Genomic DNA, 19,417 nt, shown 5'->3' with positions numbered 1-19,417 from the left:
GTGGTGTATAAAAAGCCCCTAAAGAATCACCAGCATGTCTATCCATGATTGTACTAAAGCTCAATATTTGAGGAGAGGTTTAAGGAATTTGGATGGTACATTTTAGTGTTTGACAGCTAACATCTAGTGTTTCCATGAAAAAAATTTCATCTTGTTCATAATGAAGATCCCTTAACACCTAGTCAGAAGCTATCAACGACAATACTTTCTCCCCCTACTTGGGTCACCTATTTCCAATGTCTGGGGTAGGGCTTTAAAGGGATGGTGGGGGTGGGGGGTTAGGGTGAGGTGAGGGGCAGTAGTCAGAGATGGAGAGAGGGAAGAAAACGAGAGAAAAGCCACATGAGTTTAAAAGGCAAAGAATCTCCAAAAATGAAAAGCAGAAACTAAAATGCTAAAAATGGAAGCAGAAGCAAAATAGTTTTTCAATAAGTCTGTGACAAAGCCAAAACACAAAAGTCTTTGTACCTATTAAGATTTACACTGATCCTCTCATCAAGGTACCCCTGATAATGCAGTTTGCTTCAAGCCCATCTTCCTGGCTTGGATCTTCTCCGATCTGGCATGATCGCATCAAACGTACACCCTTAGACATGATTTCTTCCAAGAAGGTGCCAAGCCTCTTACCTGACCACCAATGGCTGCATCAACACAACACATCTCTCCGCATACAGATTCACTGCTGGCTCCACAACAGCACTGTCCCGCCCATCTCCTCTCCAGGTCAGCATAAGGTTCAGGCAATAAAAGCCAAACTGGCCCAGAAAGGTAAATGCTCACATTATTTTTTACATTCATTTCCAAACTGCATACAGTGTAAAAAGACAGCAAAGGCTGCTTCTAGGAACTGTATTTACTGGCCTCTGCCAGAGAAGCAGGCAGCTATGCCTGCACCGTGGCCTCCAGAGCTGGATGCATGCTGTGCCGATGTGCTCACTCTCTTGAGGATGCTTGGCTATGGCAGTGACAGTGAGAAGATTCACCTCTCATACAGCTCATTAGAAAGATCATCTTGTGTTTTCAGTATGAAACATTTCACATGGTAAAATCCAATCCCAAGACTTCTTGGATTCAGTCTTCACACACTTGTAAGTGTGACTATTTGGTACTGAATATAGTTCAGTTTATATAAGACATCACTTCAAAATTATGTAGATGCCATCACTATTTTCAGCTTTTACGGTGGAGAATAAAAAACAACTCTCATCTTGAAAGTTCTGAACCATCTGATCACTAACAAGAATGTGAATACCAGTTGGACCCTGTCTGTACACCTGATTAATTTGGTGGAAAGGAATATTAAACACCAGCACAAGTTTTCGAGCTACTTCTGAGGCCATCATTTCTTCCAAGTAAATCGCATGATAAACATAGGGTGCCCCACTGCCATTCTCGCTTGCACTGCCTGCAGCTTGCTGCTGCCCTTGCAGCACTGTGCTGCTTGGCTGCTCCCGGCAGACATAGATGGTTAAACGGGGCCTAACCGACCTTCACTTCAGTGAATTATAGCGCCGAATTCCATCGGCTGCACCACAAATTTAAACTAAATCCTCCTTTATCAGTTTTAATAAGTCGGCACCTGAAAAATTAGAAAACAGTCTTGTGTAGGAAGAGAATCTGTTTTCGAGCAGCCATTGCTGTGTTTCCTGGATTGTAACTGAAGGTTGAATGTGTTCACCAGAGGCCTGTGTAGCTCCATCTCCCTGATGATTTGGGGAAGAAGAATTGCTGTCCGGGACACTGCAAGTGCTCTGCTGTAGGGAGGTGAAAGTGGGTGCTGGGGAAGGGCTGTTATTCACATAGGCTGTGGGGGCATCAGGCCACGGAGAACAACTGCCTCGCTTTGCCAGAGAATCACAGTAGTCTGCTGGCAAAGTCCGCTTGCTGGACTTTTTCTGCTCATGTTCAACTGCATCTTCAATTATAGGCTCAAGCCTCATCTCTGTGAGGATAGTGGTATCATAGGACAGCTGATACTTTCCTTTTTCATGAGCTGCTCTCTTTTCCATCTTCTCTCGGTCAGTTTTTTGTTTCCTATCTGCACCTTTAGGCTTAAAAACTTTCATTTGGCAGCTAGCTGAGTGTAGATGATCTGTGTATTCCCCATTTTCATTCTGCTTAAAGGTGTCAACCTGGATCCTAAAGGGCACTCCCTTTTCACCTCTGTGCTTCCGTGGAGTAAATTCCGTGCCGATGCAGCGCACCTGAATGAAGGCAGAGGTGCGTTTTGCTGGGTCCCACAGAAATTCAACCGCATTTAACTGGCTTGGATTTGTCCTTGTGTCAATTATTCCCACAGACATTGGAATATCTAAATCAAGAAGTCTGTCTCCTGGGCGATTCCACTTCCATCCTTCAAGTTGCTGATGCTCTGTGTATTGTAGCCGTCTGTCATGGAATACAACCCTTATGATGCTCTTTACTAATTTTCCACTGATCTCAGGTATATCACCCATTTTCCGATTATCCAGCATCCGAATTTCGTTTAGACTGACCTTGGTTCAAGTAAATGTTTCTCATGCAGTTTTACCGCTGGCGACGTTGCAGCACATATCACATACTGAAAGGGCGGATGCTCTGTTTCCCCATCCAATGGAAGGCTGGAATCTTCCTGCTTGAAAATGGCCAACGCCAAGACGTCACTCAAGCTGTCGGCACCGGCGCCCAACTCCTGCCCGATGCCCGAGAGGCTGGCGTCGAAGTCGTGCACCAGCCCGGACTCGATCACCTCGTCCATCCTGAGCACCCAGGCCATCTTCCGGCCTCCGCGTCCGGGGCGAAGGGGCCGGAACTCCGCTGGCGCGTCCTGAGGGAGGGCGCGGGTGAAGCCTCCCGGGGGCGGGGAGGGGGCGGCGAGCGGTCACCAGCGGTGGCCGGGACCGGAGCGGCGGGGGTCCCACTGGCAGGGCGCGGCGAGCCCAGCAAGCAACAGCAGCGGGGGCGGCCACCGGCAGCGCCTCCCTCCCGCGGACACCGGCCCCGCGCCACACGCCGCCGCTCGCCCCGCCCGGGACCCCCCGGTCGCATCCTCCTCCGAGACTGCGCGGAGACCGGACCTCGGGGCGCTTCGAGGACCACACGGGAGCAAGCCCTCCGCCCGCCCGCCCGTCACCCGCTCCCCGGCCTTGACTCCCCGCCCCTGGCCCGCCCAGGCTCTGGCGCCACGCGGTACGGCCAACCCCGCCGACGCCGCTCCGCTGGCCCGGACGCTAGCTTCGACTGGTGCCATTTTTTTAAATCAACAAGTAGCTTTTTCATGAAGAAATTTCTCACTATACACAATCCCTTAGATTCTCTATGAGGCCTAAAATACCCGAGAAAAGAAAATTGTGGTTAACATTTTGAGACACCAGGAAAAAAAAAAAAAACTCTTTGTGGTTGAAGAAAATGTTTAGAAGCTCTTCTTGAAAAAAGGAGTTTAATTTTAAGAGCTCTGAACTCCAGGCAAAGACCACTACTTAACAAGAATTTTTATTATGAGCAAATAATAGCAATTAATTAGAATAAGAATTCAGTCAACATATGGATATGCTGTTCTTACTGCATCACACACACTATCTTATTTAGTCCTCACAACAATTTTAGGCATTATATGCTATTATCACTATCCCCACTTCAAGGATAAGTAAACTGAGGTTAAATAATTAGCACAGGGTCAAATACCTAGAAAATAATAGAGACAGGATATAGGACAAAAGGCAGTCTAGCTAGCACCAGAGTCTCTTCATTCTTAGGCTGTATCTCCTCAGTGCATGTAATAATAACACAATCTCCCAAGAGGTAGAGGCTCTGAGGATTGAGCATTAATTAGGGAGGAGAATCTCAGAAATGAAGACTCTGTAACCACATGAAATTAGTGGGTCTTTGAATGGCTGTTGGTTCTTTTCTATTATTGTGCTCCAGTTAAAGCTTTAGGTGTGTAAATTCAAAAAGCAAATTGATTAACTCCACTGGTAATTATAAAACAACAGAAAACGAGCTAAAAGTACTACACTGATGTTTTAGCTAAACAGCCAATTCTCTAGACTGTAATAATTACGGTAAGAGCCTGGTAAAATTTATGATAATTTTAAACTTTGTTGTAAATGTTACTTTTGTTATTCCCCATTTCACACCTCCCATAGTAATCCAAAATAAAAGGAAAGGAAGAGGAGAAGGAAGAGGAAGAGAAGAGAACTGAGTCACCAAGAGAACTGAGCCGTGAGGATCTTCAGCACTTGTTACATACCAAACAGTGTACCAGTAGTTTTACATGTATTATATCATTAAGTCCTCAGAAACTGAAATTTAGAGAGATTTGACAACTTGCACAAAATCATATGATACATGCTTTAGCTATGTGAGAATTTATTTCAGCATTTTTCTAGATACTACTGTGGGTTTCTATTATCACATCATGATGTCTGGATAGAGATAAGTCCTTTCTAGACAGTCTACAAGAGAGACTGGGAGGTGAGAGGGTTGCATAAAAATTAATGAAACAAGCAAGGAGAAATGGGGAGCCCAAGAATCTGAATTGGGTCAGAAACATGCCCTTAGGATTTGTCAGCAGAAAGGTCTGACACATGACTTTCTCAGTTATTGTGGGGTCAGTTGCAATAAAACATATGAAAATGTTTTGTAAATTAAAACCACAATGTAAATGGAATGAATAGCATTGTACACTGGATCGAGCAATTATACTTTCAAAGAATCCTTCCTACAACAAGAAATGATGCATTAATGCTAGAAATAGTTGTTTTTTGATTCACTAAATTGATTCTCAGTTAATGGACAAAAGGGTAATAATTTGTGGGTCAACACATCAAAACAAGTCACTTGGAAGGAAAACAAGGAAATAACTTAGATGTCGTGATATTTTTATGATTCAGAAGTAGGAGGTTACAGTAAGCTTACTGAATATAAAATATAAGCCACCACTTCTTGGCCTTTTGTCTAAGATTGTGGATAAAATTGAAGCCAGTCACTTCCTCATTAATCACAGTGCTCAGAATTTTTTTAATTTAAAAAAATGAGCTTGTGTTTTATGGTTTTCTAGCAATGGATTGAGTAATTTTATACGTGAACTAGATTGTTTACAGGAAAGTGGCTTTTTCTAGGTTTTAACCCATCTACATATTTCTTTCCCACCAAGGATTTTGTGTGGAGGCTTTGACTAATGCAAGTCTTACCTGAGCAGGTCACTCCAGCATCTTGTTGGTGAGTACAGTTACTATGCTTTCCCCATCCATCATGTTTGCAATCCCAAAGTGCTGACTCATTCCCACGACAAGAAACATGATCCATCCAAATGCGTCCAGAACCTGCACTGGAATTAGCCCATCCAGTGGCTTTGATGATAGTTGGACATCCCAGCTGCTTACAGATCACAGAGACTGCTTCCATGCTCCAGCCATTATTACACACCGTTCCCCACTCATCTTGGACTTTCACTTCCACTCTCCCACTACACTTGTTTTCACCATCAGTTAGCCTCAGCTCCTTGTCTGTTCCTCCTGCGACAGTGGATTAAGACAGTAATTGGCCAAGGTTGCAAAGAGTAGGTAGAAAATTACATTACTTATTTAATCCTTCAAAGTCAGATTTGAAAACCATCCTAGTCCTATCCATGGTAAAATAGAAAAATGACATTTCACAGGCATTCAAATATAAATGTCAGTAGCATTGGCTTCAAATTAAGCAGTGCTATATAGCCAGTAAAGGTAAGTCATACAACTATGTTTAATATATTTATTTTATGGCTGGATAGTCTTAATAATGGCAATTTATATAATTTCCATGAAGCATTTTTGAGTTAAATAAGCTGCTACAAAATGTTATAGGGATGAGCTTTACAAGTTTCTCCAGAATCCTAAGATCAATAGAAAGAAGGCTGATAGAGAGTTTATGAAGATGAAAAGACTAGTTGTAAGAAATTTAACCCTTATTTCATACATATATGCAAAATAGCATAAATCTTAAAAACACTAGTTGAAATCTGACTGAAATTTATCTACTTAAATAAAAATTAAGATGGAGATATTTTCCTGTTATTTTCTGCCATAAAATAAACCTCTTTGTGCTCTGCTTCCACCCACAGATGATAGATGATCTCAGTTGCCTCCTTGGCATATTTTAGCTTTATTTAGGAACCTGGTGGTCCCACCAACCTGGCATCTCTCAAAACATTTTTAGATAAATTTTGGCATTTGCATTTACTAATATGTTCCCCAAACTCACTTTTGTTTTAATAATTCTGAAGTTTCTCCTCCTTTGTATTCTTTCCTATTTTTCAGCTCAACAGTATTTCCAATCTTTAAGTAAAATTCATTTTTCTCCTGTGAGTTTATTTTCTATGGGAAGGAATCATGCTAATATCTTGGTGTTGCATGGTTATATTTTTATTGTGTGCTTTTAATAATAATTAATCCTTTGAATGCATGGAACATGCCACCTAGTTTTTAGATGCTACTCGGCCTTCAGAAAAATTGTTTGCTTTTTAACCATTCATTGTCAGAATGGGCTAAGGCTGTAAGTAAATTTGACAAAGTACTCACCATGAGAACTGGTGAAAAAACAGGCACTGAGAAGTAAAACCACAGCAATAGTGAAGGGACTCAAGTTGACAAAATGTCTTCTGAAGTCTGTGAAACAGGAGAGAAGGCAAAAGTAGCATCTTCCCAAAAAGAGACTTTGGAGAAGATAGATGGGTTTCAGAGGTTAATTAACAAAGAAGGTCAAACCAAGACAGAAAACCCTTCCTTCTAAATTGCAAGGCAAGCAGGAAACATTCGTACCCAGGATCATATAGTTTCTGCGAATAGCTTTGAAAACGTTCATGTTTATAGGCAACCTAGAGGTAAGGGATGAGAAGAAGGTTGGTGGTGGAAATAAGAATTGCAAAGGCAACCCTTAAAACCTGGAAAATGGAAACAATATCAATGAAACTTAGTAGTGGACAATTCTCCCAGCAGGCACAGGGAAGCTATCCTGAGACTTGTATATTCCCTAACCACCTCTATATTCAATGGCAGATGCCCCCATCTTCAAGTCTACCTGAGCCACACTGACAGAGGATAAGTTCCATAAGTAAATGCATTATATCTATCATGTTCACCATCATTTCATCAGTACCTGGCTTGATGCTTGCCAAATAGTAGCTAGCTGAACAATACCTTGATGGAATAAAATATGATGTTCATATCTGAAAAACCCAAATTTTAAATCTTGTCATCTCTACCTACATCATTATCACATAATACACTCTTTAACGCTGTTATTACTCCCATATCTTCTTGTTACTTTAACCCAACACTAATTTGAAACTAAAAATGCTAAATGATTTTAACATGTCCATATAAGTCTTAAAGTAGATAACTCACTTATCAGAGTAGATAACCTTCTTTATGTAATTAACTCTCTATCAATATTCATTCCTGAAAATTCCATATCTTCTAACAACTATTTTTTTCATACTCAACACATTTCAGCTAACCTTAGTTTGTGACTTAATTTTACCTCAGCAGTTTTACAAAATTAATGCCAACTCTGATTCCTATATCATGTCTTCAATTTTGAATCTCTGGCAGATCAAAGGTGCTGCCATATAAGCCTGTGTCCTTTTTTCACTCCTTTCTCTCCTGATGCCACTTTTAAATCACATCCATTAACTGTCATAATAATTATATACCCCGTTAAAGAGGAAATGTAGAATAAATGAGAAGCTTTTACCAGCAGATCCAGAGTCTTCAAGTAGCATCATTCCGAGTTTGTTCATTCCAAAGTTTTATAACTTCAGTGATTCCCTAAATCTTCTTGTATTATTCCATAGAAATGTTCTTCTAAAGGAAAGGACTAAGAATTCTAAAAATCACTTCACTCTCATGAAAATGAAAAGCCCATGTATAGAGGTGGAGTCAACCCAAAAAGGGAAGTCATTGAAAGAGCTGAGGTTCCATTTCATACTCATGTTCTTTTCACTATGTGACATGAAACAACCAAAGGAAATTGGGAAACACTTCACACAGATTTCGAAAAATTAGGGGAAATACTAATATGCTGCTGTTGCTGAATTAAATATTTTACATTTTTGAACTTCGTTTTGGACAAATATATAAGACACACAAAAAAGTAGTAATTGTTATGTAGAAAAATTATGTTAAAAACTAAAGCAAAACAAGCAAAGCATAATTAAATAATTAATGTTTTATTGTATCCACTTTTAATATGATTTCCATAATCAAATGTGTCTAATGAGTAATTTTGTGTAAGTTGTTGAGACACAGAATTTGTCATTTCTTTTCTAATGGGATGAAATGTACCAAGAGCATTAGCCAAGACTATTACTGATTTTACAAATGGTGAAACAAAAATTAACAAAACGTGGTTTCAGCTCTATTTAACTCAGATTCAAGTAAGAGAAACACATATGATGTCAATAATAAACATAGAGTTAAAGCACAGGGTTAAAAATAATGGAAAAATTAGTCCTACGTACTGAGAGAAAAGAATGAACAGAAAATTATTTTCTCTAAAGAGAGGCTTAAATTGTATCTTAAAAGATGAGAATAATATTGCCAAAGGGACAAATGATAAAGTTTAAGGCACAAGAAATAGCACATACAAATGAATATTTGTATATAAAACATATAAGCTAAAAAGAACTACTAATAGTTCATCGTGGAATACCTACTGTCAGGTGTTAGTGATGGGCCTGAAATGGGGAATTAAAGGTGCATCTCCAGCCTTCCACAGAGACAGTCACTAGAACCCAGGCAACAAAGGCACCCTGACTTTGTTCCACTTCTTGGGCCTGCCAAATCTTTCCCTGCCTCCTGGTATGTCATACATATTGTTCCTTCTGTGTTTACTGCCTCCCTACCAGTACCTTTCTCTAAGCTAACTCTTATTCACATATACTTTCTCAGTAAACATCACTTCACTAGGAGAAATAACTCTAACCCTGAATGACCCCAGAAAGTATGCACTCATGATGGCCTGTACTTATAAGGATTGTCAATTATACTTTTCGTATTTATTGTTTATCTTACTTGCTAGTCTTAGGCTATCAGGAGAGGAACTACCTTTTTTTCAAAAAGACATCTACCTGTCCCTGTCAGATGGGAGGTACTCAATATAACCTGTTTTGTTGCTGTTGTTGATAATGTTGTTATTATTGCCGAGGTAAACAAGGGCTACATAAAGAGGAGTTTTATATACCATTTTAAAGAACTATAATTTTACACTTTAGGCAAGTAATGGCATTAAATAGTTTGAAACATGAGTATTAAAGTGCTTTGTCTTTTACATATCTCATCTTGGTGGTGATGTTGAGGATGACTTATGGCCAGGCTAACAATGGAAATCAGAGCAAGAGTAAATGCAGAGAAAGTAGAATACCATAGCAAAAATCTAGTAGCATAAGAGCCCAATTGAAAAGTTACAGTAAAAGAATGGAAGAAATAGATTGGTGAAAAATTAAAAAGCTAGGTGAACAAGACAATGTTGCTTCTATTCAAAATGAAGAAATGGGAAGTGTGTTTACCTTTCCACTTGAAACAACTAAAAACCAAACCAAACATGTGTAGCAATGGTTTTCAAGACACTGAAAACCAGGCAGCAAGAATAGTTGTTGCCTGGATCTCAAGGATAGTGATCCATGAGAGATGAGAAGCTAAGCTGAGTTTACTGCCTTGAGATAGTTTCCAGGGTACTGTGGAATAGGAAACCCAGAGAATGATCAGAGGATTCCCAGAGTTGGGGAGAAGAAGCTGAGAATCCTGGAGACTAAGGTGGCTAGAATTCACAGGAAATAGTCTCATAGAGGAGATAGTTGCAGGAAGAGAGAGAGAGAGAAGAGAGGGAGAGTAGGGAGAAGGCGAGGAGACAGACCTGCATATCTGTAGAGTCCCCTTTGAGTATTTAGCTGAGTGTTGGTAAGTGCATGCATGTGAGGAAATTACCTGAGCCTGGGGAAAGAATGATAAAGGATTAGAGTTATACAAAGGGCCAGGAAAAGTGACTGTTAACATAGAAAACTCACAATTCATGGGGTGTTGGGCAGAGTTCACAGATGAGTCTTAGCACAGAGGTGGGAAATTAGTCCTAGCTACTTGTTGACTGGATCCCACCTAACAAATTTTAAAGGCAAGACCCAAAGAATCAAATTGTTTCTAAGAATATAACAGCATTCTAGACTAAATCTTAAGAATATCTAAAGGAAGAAAAATAATTTAAAACTCAGCAAGGTTTATTTTACAATGTCTGGAATTAAACAAAATATTACTTAGTGCTGTGGTCTGAATGTGTGTGTCTCCTCAAAATTCATTTGTTGAAATCCTAACCCCCAAGGTATTAGCAGGCAGGGATTTTGGGAGATAATTAGGTCATGAGGGCTCTGCCTTTATGAATGGGATTATTGCCCTCATGAAAGAGATCCCTGAGAGACAGTCTGATCCCTTTGTCATGGGAAGTACTGCTAAAAAATCTATAACCCTGGAAGTAATCTATAACCCTGGAAGTAATCTAAGTACCCTGGAAGTGAACTCTCACCAGACACTGAATCTGCCAGCAGACTTCCCAGCCTCCAAAACAGAGAAATAAATTGCTGTTCATAAGCCTCTGCAGCAGCTCCGTCTTTAAGGTTTACAACAATTATGGTACAGACCAAAGCCTCCAAGAAGGGCCAGGCTTGGGGGAAGCTGAAGAAATAAAATAGTTGAGTGGACCTGGAAGTTAGCAGATAATTTACTCAGAAATCTGTGACTTTTTTTTTTTATTGCATTTTAGATTTTGGGGTACATGTGAAAAACATGCAAGATTGTTGCATAGGTGCATACTTGCCAGTGTGATTTGCTGCCTTCCTCCCCTTCACCTATATGTGGCATTTCTCCCCATGCTATCTCTCCCCAACTCCCCACCCCCCTCACGGGGAATAAGAAAAAGGAGGCATAAATAAAGGGAGTGGTATCAGATTTTGAAATTTGTTTTGAATTTTGGAATAGATTTGAGGCTTTTGAGTAATCTCACTGTGACCCTTTTCTGAATAAAGTCACTAATTTCGTCAAAGTCAGATAGGTTTTTAATTGTGAACTAAGTTTCTGTATTGCTGTGTTGAAAATCTCTAGATATAAATTATAAGTGTATGATATTATTATGTGAATTCTGGAACAAACACGTGCCTTTTTCTTACGCAGTTTTCTACCATCCAACGTGACAGAATCTCTGTTCTCTTCTTAATTTGTCCAATATATAGCCTCTTTGGAATACTGAGCAAACTCAAGTTCAACTTTTTCTTTTTCTTAGGTTCAACCAATCACTGAATAACATTTTTTTCTTTTTTTTTTTTGAATATACAGTAAACTCGAGACTTTACCCCCCAAAAAAAAAGCTGTTAGAACTAATAAATGAATTCAGTAAATTCGCAGAATATAAAACATATTTTTAAAGCTGCGTTTATTTTTTATTTTATTTTATGATTATTATTATTATTAATTATTATTATTGAGACAAAGTCTCACTCTGTTGCCCAAGTTGGAGTGCAGTGGCATGATTTCAGCTTATTGCAACCTCTACCTTCCGGGTTCAAGCTATTCTCATCTCAGTCTCCGAGTACCTGGGATTACAGGTATGTGCCGCTACACCCTGCTAACTTTTGTATTTTTAGTAGAGACAGGGTTTCACCATGTTGGCCAGGCTGGTCTCAAACTCCTGACCTCAAGTGATCCACCCTGCCTCAGCCTCCGAAAGTGCCAGGATTATAGACCTGAGCCGCTGCACCCAGCCTAATCACTGAATACATTTAATTGTCCAGCCATCTGTTGCAGTTCAGGGAGAATGGCCACCTAGACTTAATTATCCTTTGTGCTACAGCATTAGAACTATGGTTTCAATTTCTCCGGCTATCATTTTTTAGTCATTTTTAAAAGTTCTTCATCTGTCATATCTGGTTTTTTTTCCCATCAAAACCCCACAGCACAGTGTCTTTTGACTCCTCTATACTCTTTACTTTAATTAACTCAGTTTTGTTCTTTATCTCAGATTATTTCCCCCTTAGTATTCTGGCATGCTGAATACAAATTTAAGCTATGCATTTGGAAACTCATACAGCATATGTGTATTGCCTAATTCATTCATTGTGGGCTGCTTACTGACTAATGGTTAGCTTTGATTTCATCATGTTCTGGTTTTTTTTGCCTGGTTCTAGTAATTGGATTTCTGTTTTGTTTGTGCCTTGTGACAAAGTTTGTGTCAAGTACCAATTCCAGGAATTTGTTTCATATGATCTACTTATGTTTCCCTTGTTGCCTTGACTATCTCTACAGATCAAGGGGTGATTCATGACTGTGAGTCTTGCTTTCCAAAAAATATTTATGGAAATACAACACAGGGTAATAAGGAAGATTGCAAACAGGGTAATGATATAATCAAATTTCTGTTTTCAACAATGACTGTGATATGGTATAAAAGAGAGCTTGCAAAAGGGCAAAACCAGATGTAATAATGCCTTATAGAAGGGTCATATAGTGTTTAGTGACAATGACTAAATGATAGAAATGATAGGATACAAGGTGGGCTCACCAGTGTTTAATTATTACTAGAATAAATGACTGCCTAACTAGCCAAATAAAGTATATACATGTACCAATAATAATAATATTCCGTGTCCCAAAAATTATCATTGATTCAGTTATGTCCACTTGAAATCCAAAAGTAGAAAAAACAGAAAGTAGATATGTATGTCAATCTAAATAACAGAGGCTTTCTATAAGAAAATGACATTTCTTCAGGAATAAGGCATTGCAATGAGAATACACATGCCATTGTTAACTATGTACATGTTCAGGGAAGAAAGACAAAGGTTTTATATATTTTTTTTAAGTTCTGGGGTATGTATGCAGAATGTGCAGCTTTGTTACCTAGGTATACATGTACCATGGTGGTTTGCTTCACCCATCAACCCGTCATCTACATTAGGTTTTTCTCCTAATGCTATCCCCACCACCCCCAGCCCAAGGCAAAGGCTTTTAAAGAAAAAATGAGGAGAAATTTTGATATTTTGATATAATTCTGATTATTCTGATATAATTATTCTTGGCTACAAATCAGTAACAGGGGTGATACCAATTCAAGGTTGGACGGGAAATTGCTGGACACACGTTCTTGCAGAAGTATTTTTTTGTGTGTATGGCCATGATGGCCTTGTGTTTTTTGCAGTTTTTTGTGATAATATTTGTTAGCAGGCATTTATGCATGAGAACTCTCTCTTCACAGCTTTCCCCAGCTCTGTCTGTCAGGGTTTGTTTTGGTTTTTGCAAAAAGAAAAAAAAAAAACTAGTGACTCCATTTTGATTCTGAGAATTTTCTAATTTTCCCCTTTTGATCAAGATCTTTCTCCAAAAGCATCATTGATCAATCATCCTGTAGTCAGATTTTCTTTTTTTCTTTTTGAGGCAGAGTTTCACTCGTTGCCCAGGCTGGAGCATAATGGCGCAATCTCGGCTCACTGCAACCTCCACCTCCTGGGTTCAAGCAATTCTCCTGCCTCAGCCTCCCAAGTAGCTGGAATTACAAGCATGCACCACCATACACGGCTAATTTTTTACTTTTAGTAAAGATGGGGTTTCACCATGTTGATCAGGCTGGTCTCAAACTCCCAACCTCAGGTGATCCTGCCTCAGCCTCCAAAAGCACTGGAATTACAGGCATGAGCCACAGCACCCAGCTTGTAGTTAGGTTTTGATGTCCCTCAGTGCTGGGATGAACCTGTTCTAGGTTGCTGATCTAATCTCACATTGGAGGGAGTAAATGGAGGCTAACAGTATCAAAATCCTTTTAGTAACATTTGAGCAACAAGGGAGTTTTGAAGGAAATGACTCTCAGGCTGTCTACTTGGATGAAGTCCATTATGAAGGTAATTTTCTCTGGTGATAGGATTTAATCTCTTGCTTTTCTTTTTTTTTTTTTGTGTTGCTTGTGTGTTTTCTTGTTTGAAGTTACCATGAGACTTGCAAATACTCTCTTATAACCCATTATTTTAACCTGATAATAACTTACCACTGTTTGCATAAACAAACAAAACAGAAAAAACATTCTATGCCTTAACTTCATCCTTCTACTTTTTAACACTTTGTTTCTATTGATATATTTTTGTCTTAACTATGTCTTGAAAAGTTGTCGTAGTTATCATTTTTTATTGGTTCATTGCTTAGTCTTTCTACTTAGGATAAAAATAGTGTACAAAATACACTTGCAGTGTTATAATATTGTCACTATTACCAGTGAGTTTTATACCTTCATGTAATTACTTATTTCTCATTAATGTCTTTTTATTTCTGATTGAAGTACTGTCTTTAGCATTTCTTATAGCACAGGTCTACTGTTGATAAAGCATCTCAAGTTTTATTTGTTTCAGAAAGTCTTTATTCCTTCTTCGTGTCTGAAGAATATTTTCACCAGATATACTAAGCTAGGGTAAAAGTTGTTGTTTCCCTTGACACTTTAAATATGTAATTCCACTCTCTTTTGCATGTAAAATTTCCACTGAAAAGTCTGCTGCCAGATGTATTGGAGCTCCCTTGTTTGTTATTTGCTTCTTTCCTCTTGCTGCTTTTACCATCCTTTTTTCTTAAACTTTGGAAGTTTGATTATTAAATGACTGAGGTAGACTTCTTTGGGTTAAAGTTGCTTGATGTATAACCTTCTTGTTGATATTAATATCTTTTCTCTAGGTTCTTAAGAAAAGTTCTCTGTTCTTATCATTTTGAAAAATAAGTTCTCTATCATTATCCCTTTGAATAAACTTTCTATTTCTATATTTTTCTTTCCTTCCTCTTTAAGGCCAATAATTCTTAGAATTACCCTTTTAGTCTATTTTCTAGATCCTGTAGGCATGCTTCGCTGTTGTTGTTTTTCTCCGACTGTGTATTTTCAAATAGCCTGTCTCCAGGCTCACTAATTCTTTCTTCTGCTTGATCAATTATGCTATTAAAAGATTATATTGTGTTCTTCAGTATGACAACTGCAATTATTCGCTCCAGAATTTCTGCTTGATTCTTTTTAATTATTTCAATCTCTTTGTTAAATTTATCTGACAGAAATATGAATTTCTTCTTGGCGTTATCTTAAATTTCTTGAGTTTTCTCAACACAGCTATTTTGAATACTGTGTCTGAAAGGTCATATATCTCTGTTTCTCCAGGATTGGTTCCTGGTGTTTTATTTAGTTTTACTTGGTGAGGGGATGTTTTACTGGATGGTGTTGATGCTCATAGATGTTCTTTGATTTGCAGGCATGGAGGAGTTAGGTATTTACTGTAGTCTTCACCGTCTTGGCTTGTTTGTACCCATCCTTCTTGGGAAGGCTTTCCAGATATTCCACAGGGCTTGAGTGTTGTGATCTAAGCTGTATTTGCTTTAGGGGGCACCTTAAGCCCAGTAATACTGTGCTTCTTGCAAACTTGTAGATGTGTCACACTGACGGTCTTGGACAAGATCTGTGAGAATTATCTGGATTACTAGGCAGAGACTCTTGTTCTGTCCTTTGCTTTCTGCCTCTCACAATGTTTTAAATAAAAGTTATAAAAGTAATATTTTCATCAATTATTCAATCTCATGTAATTAAAATTTTGTTTGCTTGACCTTGATTAGCAGTTTCCTGAGCCCATTAGTTTCTTCATCAGAATTTTGGAAATTTTTAGTCTATTAATCTTAAAATTTTTATAAATGTGAGTTTAAGTATACTTGTTATAGTCTTTCTTTAAGAAAAGCAATTTTAGACTATAGCCAATTATAAATAATTTTATAGAAAAATAAAAATAATAACTATGGATGACAAAGACAGAATAGCTGTGGTTAAAATATGATGAAAGTCACAGTTGAAAAGAAAATTTAATTTTCTTGTCATTTCTTTACAACATTTTAAGGTGACAACCAGAATCATGACTGCCAGCTCATAACAGGTCTATCAGACTTTTATAAATTTCACTTAATCTTTAGAATACTTAGACCAATAAAATATCCATAAAAATATAACTTAAAAGAAGATTTAACCTGACAACCAAAATTATGACTAACATATTAAATTTTTATGAACTTATATGATTTTTGAAATATTCATCTCAATAATTTATCCATAAATATAACTAAAAGAAGATCTAGTATTACTTATTATTTGATTATGCTTTTTATATCATTTACCAGATAACCCTAATCATTTAATATCTTCAGGATGAGAGATGTGTTCTTTGAGGCTCTCTAGGGGCTCAGCTAGAAAAAAATTTCAAAGTTAATTTTAGTTCAAGAAGACTTAATTTAGAATTCTGGTCCTTCGGAATCCTGTCAAAGATATCAAAAGGTTCAAAACACTTGATCAAAACAGAATTATAGGTCACTGTAAAATAGTAGTCATTTATTAAACCATAGTGACAATAAAAAGACTTCAACAGCATTAAAGAAGGTTACGGTCGTCCCACGCGCCCGCCACTTCCGGGGCCGCAGTCCCGGGCATGGAGCCGCGAGCGTGAGGCGCCGCTGGCCCCGGGACGCCCTGCTCAGCCCGGCCGCCGCCCCGCGCCCCGGTCTGTGTCCCACGCCTGCAGCTGGAATGGAGGCTCTCTGGACCCTTTAAAAGGCACCTCTGCCCTCCTGAGGTCAGCTGAGCGGTTAATGCGGAAGGTTAAGAAGCTATGCCTGGACAAGGAGAACACCGGAAGTTGGAGAAGTTTCTCGCTGAATTCTGAGGGGGCTGAGAGGATGGCCACCACCGGGAGCGCAGCGGCCGACCGGGGCGACGCAGCCGCCACGGATGACCCGGCCGCCCGCTTCCACGTGCAGAAGCACTCGTGGGACGGGCTCCGGAGCATCATCCACGGCAGCCGCAAGTACTCGGGCCTCATCGTCAACAAGGCGCCCCACAACTTCCAGTTCGTGCAGAAGACGGATGAGTCTGGACCTCACTCCCACCGCCTCTACTACCTGGGGATGCCGTATGGCAACCGAGAGAACTCCCTCCCGTACTCCGAGATTCCCAAGAAGATCCGGAAAGAGGCTCTGCTGTTTCTCTCCTGGAAGCAGATGCTGGATCACTTCCGGGCCACGCCCCACCACAGGGTCTACTCCCGGGAGGAGGAGCTGCTGAGGGAGCGGAAGCGGCTGGGGGTCTTCGGCATCACCTCCTACAACTGCCACAGCGAGAGCGGCCTCCTCCTCTTCCAGGCCAGCAACAGCCTCTTCCACTGCCGCGACAGCGGCAAGAATGGCTTCATGGTGTCCCCTATGAAGCCGCTGGAAATAAAGACCCAGTGCTCAGGGCCCCGGATGAACCCCAAAATCTGCCCCACCGACCCTGCCTTCTTCTCCTTCATCAACAACAGCGACCTGTGGGTGGCCAACATCGAGATGGGCGAGGAGCGGCGGCTGACCTTCTGCCACCAAGGTTTATCCAATATCCTGGATGACCCCAAGTCTGCGGGCGTGGCCACCTTCGTCATACAGGAAGAGTTCGACCGATTCACTGGGTACTGGTGGTGCCCCACAGCCTCCTGGGAAGGTCCAGAGGGCCTCAAGACACTGCGAATCCTGTACGAGGAAGTCGATGAGTCTGAGGTGGAGGTCATTCACGTCCCCTCTCCTGCACTAGAAGAAAGGAAAACGGACTCCTATGGGTACCCCAGGACAGGCAGCAAGAATTCCAAGATCGCCTTGAAACTGGCGGAGTTCCAGGTCAACACGCAAGGCAAGATCGTCTCGACCCAGGAGAAGGAGCTGGTGCAGCCTTTCGGCTCGCTGTTCCCGAAGGTGGAGTACATCGCCAGGGCCGGGTGGACCCGGGACGGCAAATATGCCTGGGCCATGTTCCTGGACCAGCCCCAGCAGTGGCTCCAGCTCGTCCTCCTCCCCCCAGCACTGTTCATCCCGAGCACGGAGAATGAGGAGCAGCGGCTAGCCTCCGCCAGAGCTGTCCCCAGGAACGTCCAGCCGTACGTGGTGTATGAGGAGGTCACGAATGTCTGGATCAATGTTCATGACATCTTCTATCCCTTCCCCCAATCAGAGGGAGAGGACGAGCTCTGCTTCCTCCGCGCCAATGAGTGCAAGACCGGCTTCTGCCATTTGTACAAACTCACCGCCCGTTTTAAAATCCCAGGGCTACGACTGGAGTGAGCCCTTCAGCCCCGGGGAAGATGAATTTAAGTGCCCCATTAAGGAAGAGATTGCTCTGACCAGTGGTGAATGGGAGGTTTTGGCGAGGCACGGTTCCAAGATCTGGGTCAACGAGGAGACCAAGCTGGTGTACTTCCAGGGCACCAAGGACACGCCACTGGAGCACCACCTTTACGTGGTCAGCTACGAGGCAGCTGGGGAGATCGTGAGCCTCACCACACCCGGCTTTTCCCACAGCTGCTCCATGAGCCAGAACTTCGACATGTTTGTCAGCCACTACAGCAGTGTGAGCACGCCGCCCTGCGTGCACGTCTACAAGCTGAGCGGCCCTGACGACGACCCCCTGCACAAGCAGCCCCGCTTCTGGGCCAGCATGATGGAGGCAGCCAGCTGCCCCCCGGATTACATGCCTCCAGAGATCTTCCACTTCCAGACGCGCTCGGATGTGCAGCTCTACGGCATGATCTACAAGCCCCATGCCCTGCAGCCGAGGAAGAAGCACCCCACCATCCTCTTTGTGTATGGAGGCCCCCAGGTGCAGCTGGTGAGTAACTCCTTCAAAGGCATCAAGTACTTGCGGCTCAACACGCTGGCCTCCCTGGGCTACGCCGTGGTCGTCATTGATGGCAGGGGCTCCTGTCAGCGAGGGCTTCAGTTCGAAGGGGCCCTGAAAAACCAAATGGGCCAGGTGGGGATCGAGGACCAGGTGGAGGGCCTGCAGTTCGTGGCCGAGAAGTATGGCTTCATCGACCTGAGCCGAGTTGCCATCCATGACTGGTCCTACGGGGGCTTCCTCTCGCTCGTGGGGCTAATCCACAAGCCCCAGGTGTTTAAGGTGGCCATCACGGGCGCCCCAGTCACCGTCTGGATGGCCTACGACACAAGGTACACCAAACGCTACATGGATGTCCCCGAAAACAACCAGCATGGCTATGAGGCAGGTTCCATGGCCCTGCACGTGTAGAAGCTGCCCAATGAGCCCAACCGCCTGTTCATTCTCCATGGCTTCCTGGACGAAAACATGCACTTTTTCCACGCAAACTTCCTCGTCTCCCAACTGATCCGAGCAGGGAAACCTTACCAGCTCCAGATCTACCCCAACGAGAGGCACAGTATTCGCTGCCCTGAGTCAGGCGAGCACTATAAAGTCATGCTGCTGCACTTTCTACAGGAATACCTCTGAGCCTGCCTGCCGGGAGCCACATCACAGCACAAGTGGCCGCAGCCTCCACCGGGGACCAGGCGGGAGGGACTGAGTGGCCCGCGGGCCCCAATGA

The 19,417-nt window shown here is 41.6% G+C and overlaps 3 protein-coding genes across 4 annotated transcripts in view; 1 reads left to right on the top strand and 2 right to left on the bottom strand.

Moving 5' to 3' along the window:
• The window catches only part of CD163 (CD163 molecule), a 39,155-nt gene extending 31,265 nt beyond the window's left edge, over positions 1–7,890 (bottom strand). For both annotated transcript variants that reach the window (XM_012474804.3, XM_012474803.3), the window contains exons 1-3: positions 7,711–7,890; positions 6,537–6,623; positions 5,172–5,495 (exon numbers count right to left, since the gene is read on the bottom strand). In XM_012474804.3, the coding sequence (XP_012330227.1) occupies positions 5,172–5,495; positions 6,537–6,623; positions 7,711–7,756 (457 nt within the window). In that variant the 5' untranslated portion in view covers positions 7,757–7,890. The remainder of the gene's footprint in view (positions 1–5,171; positions 5,496–6,536; positions 6,624–7,710) is intronic.
• On the bottom strand, positions 617–2,755 carry LOC105732613 (upstream-binding protein 1-like). The gene is given in 3 exon segments (XM_064376757.1): positions 617–2,486; positions 2,488–2,512; positions 2,514–2,755. Coding segments are annotated over 3 exon segments (1,215 nt in total). The 3' UTR covers positions 617–1,538.
• An 8,550-nt stretch (positions 7,891–16,440) lies between the features above and the next one.
• On the top strand, positions 16,441–19,323 carry LOC105732604 (dipeptidyl peptidase 9-like). The gene is given in 2 exon segments (XM_064376756.1): positions 16,441–17,996; positions 18,031–19,323. Coding segments are annotated over 2 exon segments (2,646 nt in total). The 5' UTR covers positions 16,441–16,643.
• Positions 19,324–19,417: the final 94 nt, after the last annotated feature.

This window comes from Aotus nancymaae, unplaced genomic scaffold, assembly GCF_030222135.1.
Source record: "Aotus nancymaae isolate 86718 unplaced genomic scaffold, 86718_ANA_hifiasm-v0.15.2.pri h1tg000016l, whole genome shotgun sequence".
NCBI classification, from domain to species: domain Eukaryota; kingdom Metazoa; phylum Chordata; class Mammalia; order Primates; family Aotidae; genus Aotus; species Aotus nancymaae.
The sequence above is the reverse complement of the archived record's forward strand: the minus strand, read 5'-3'. Positions and strand labels throughout refer to the sequence as shown.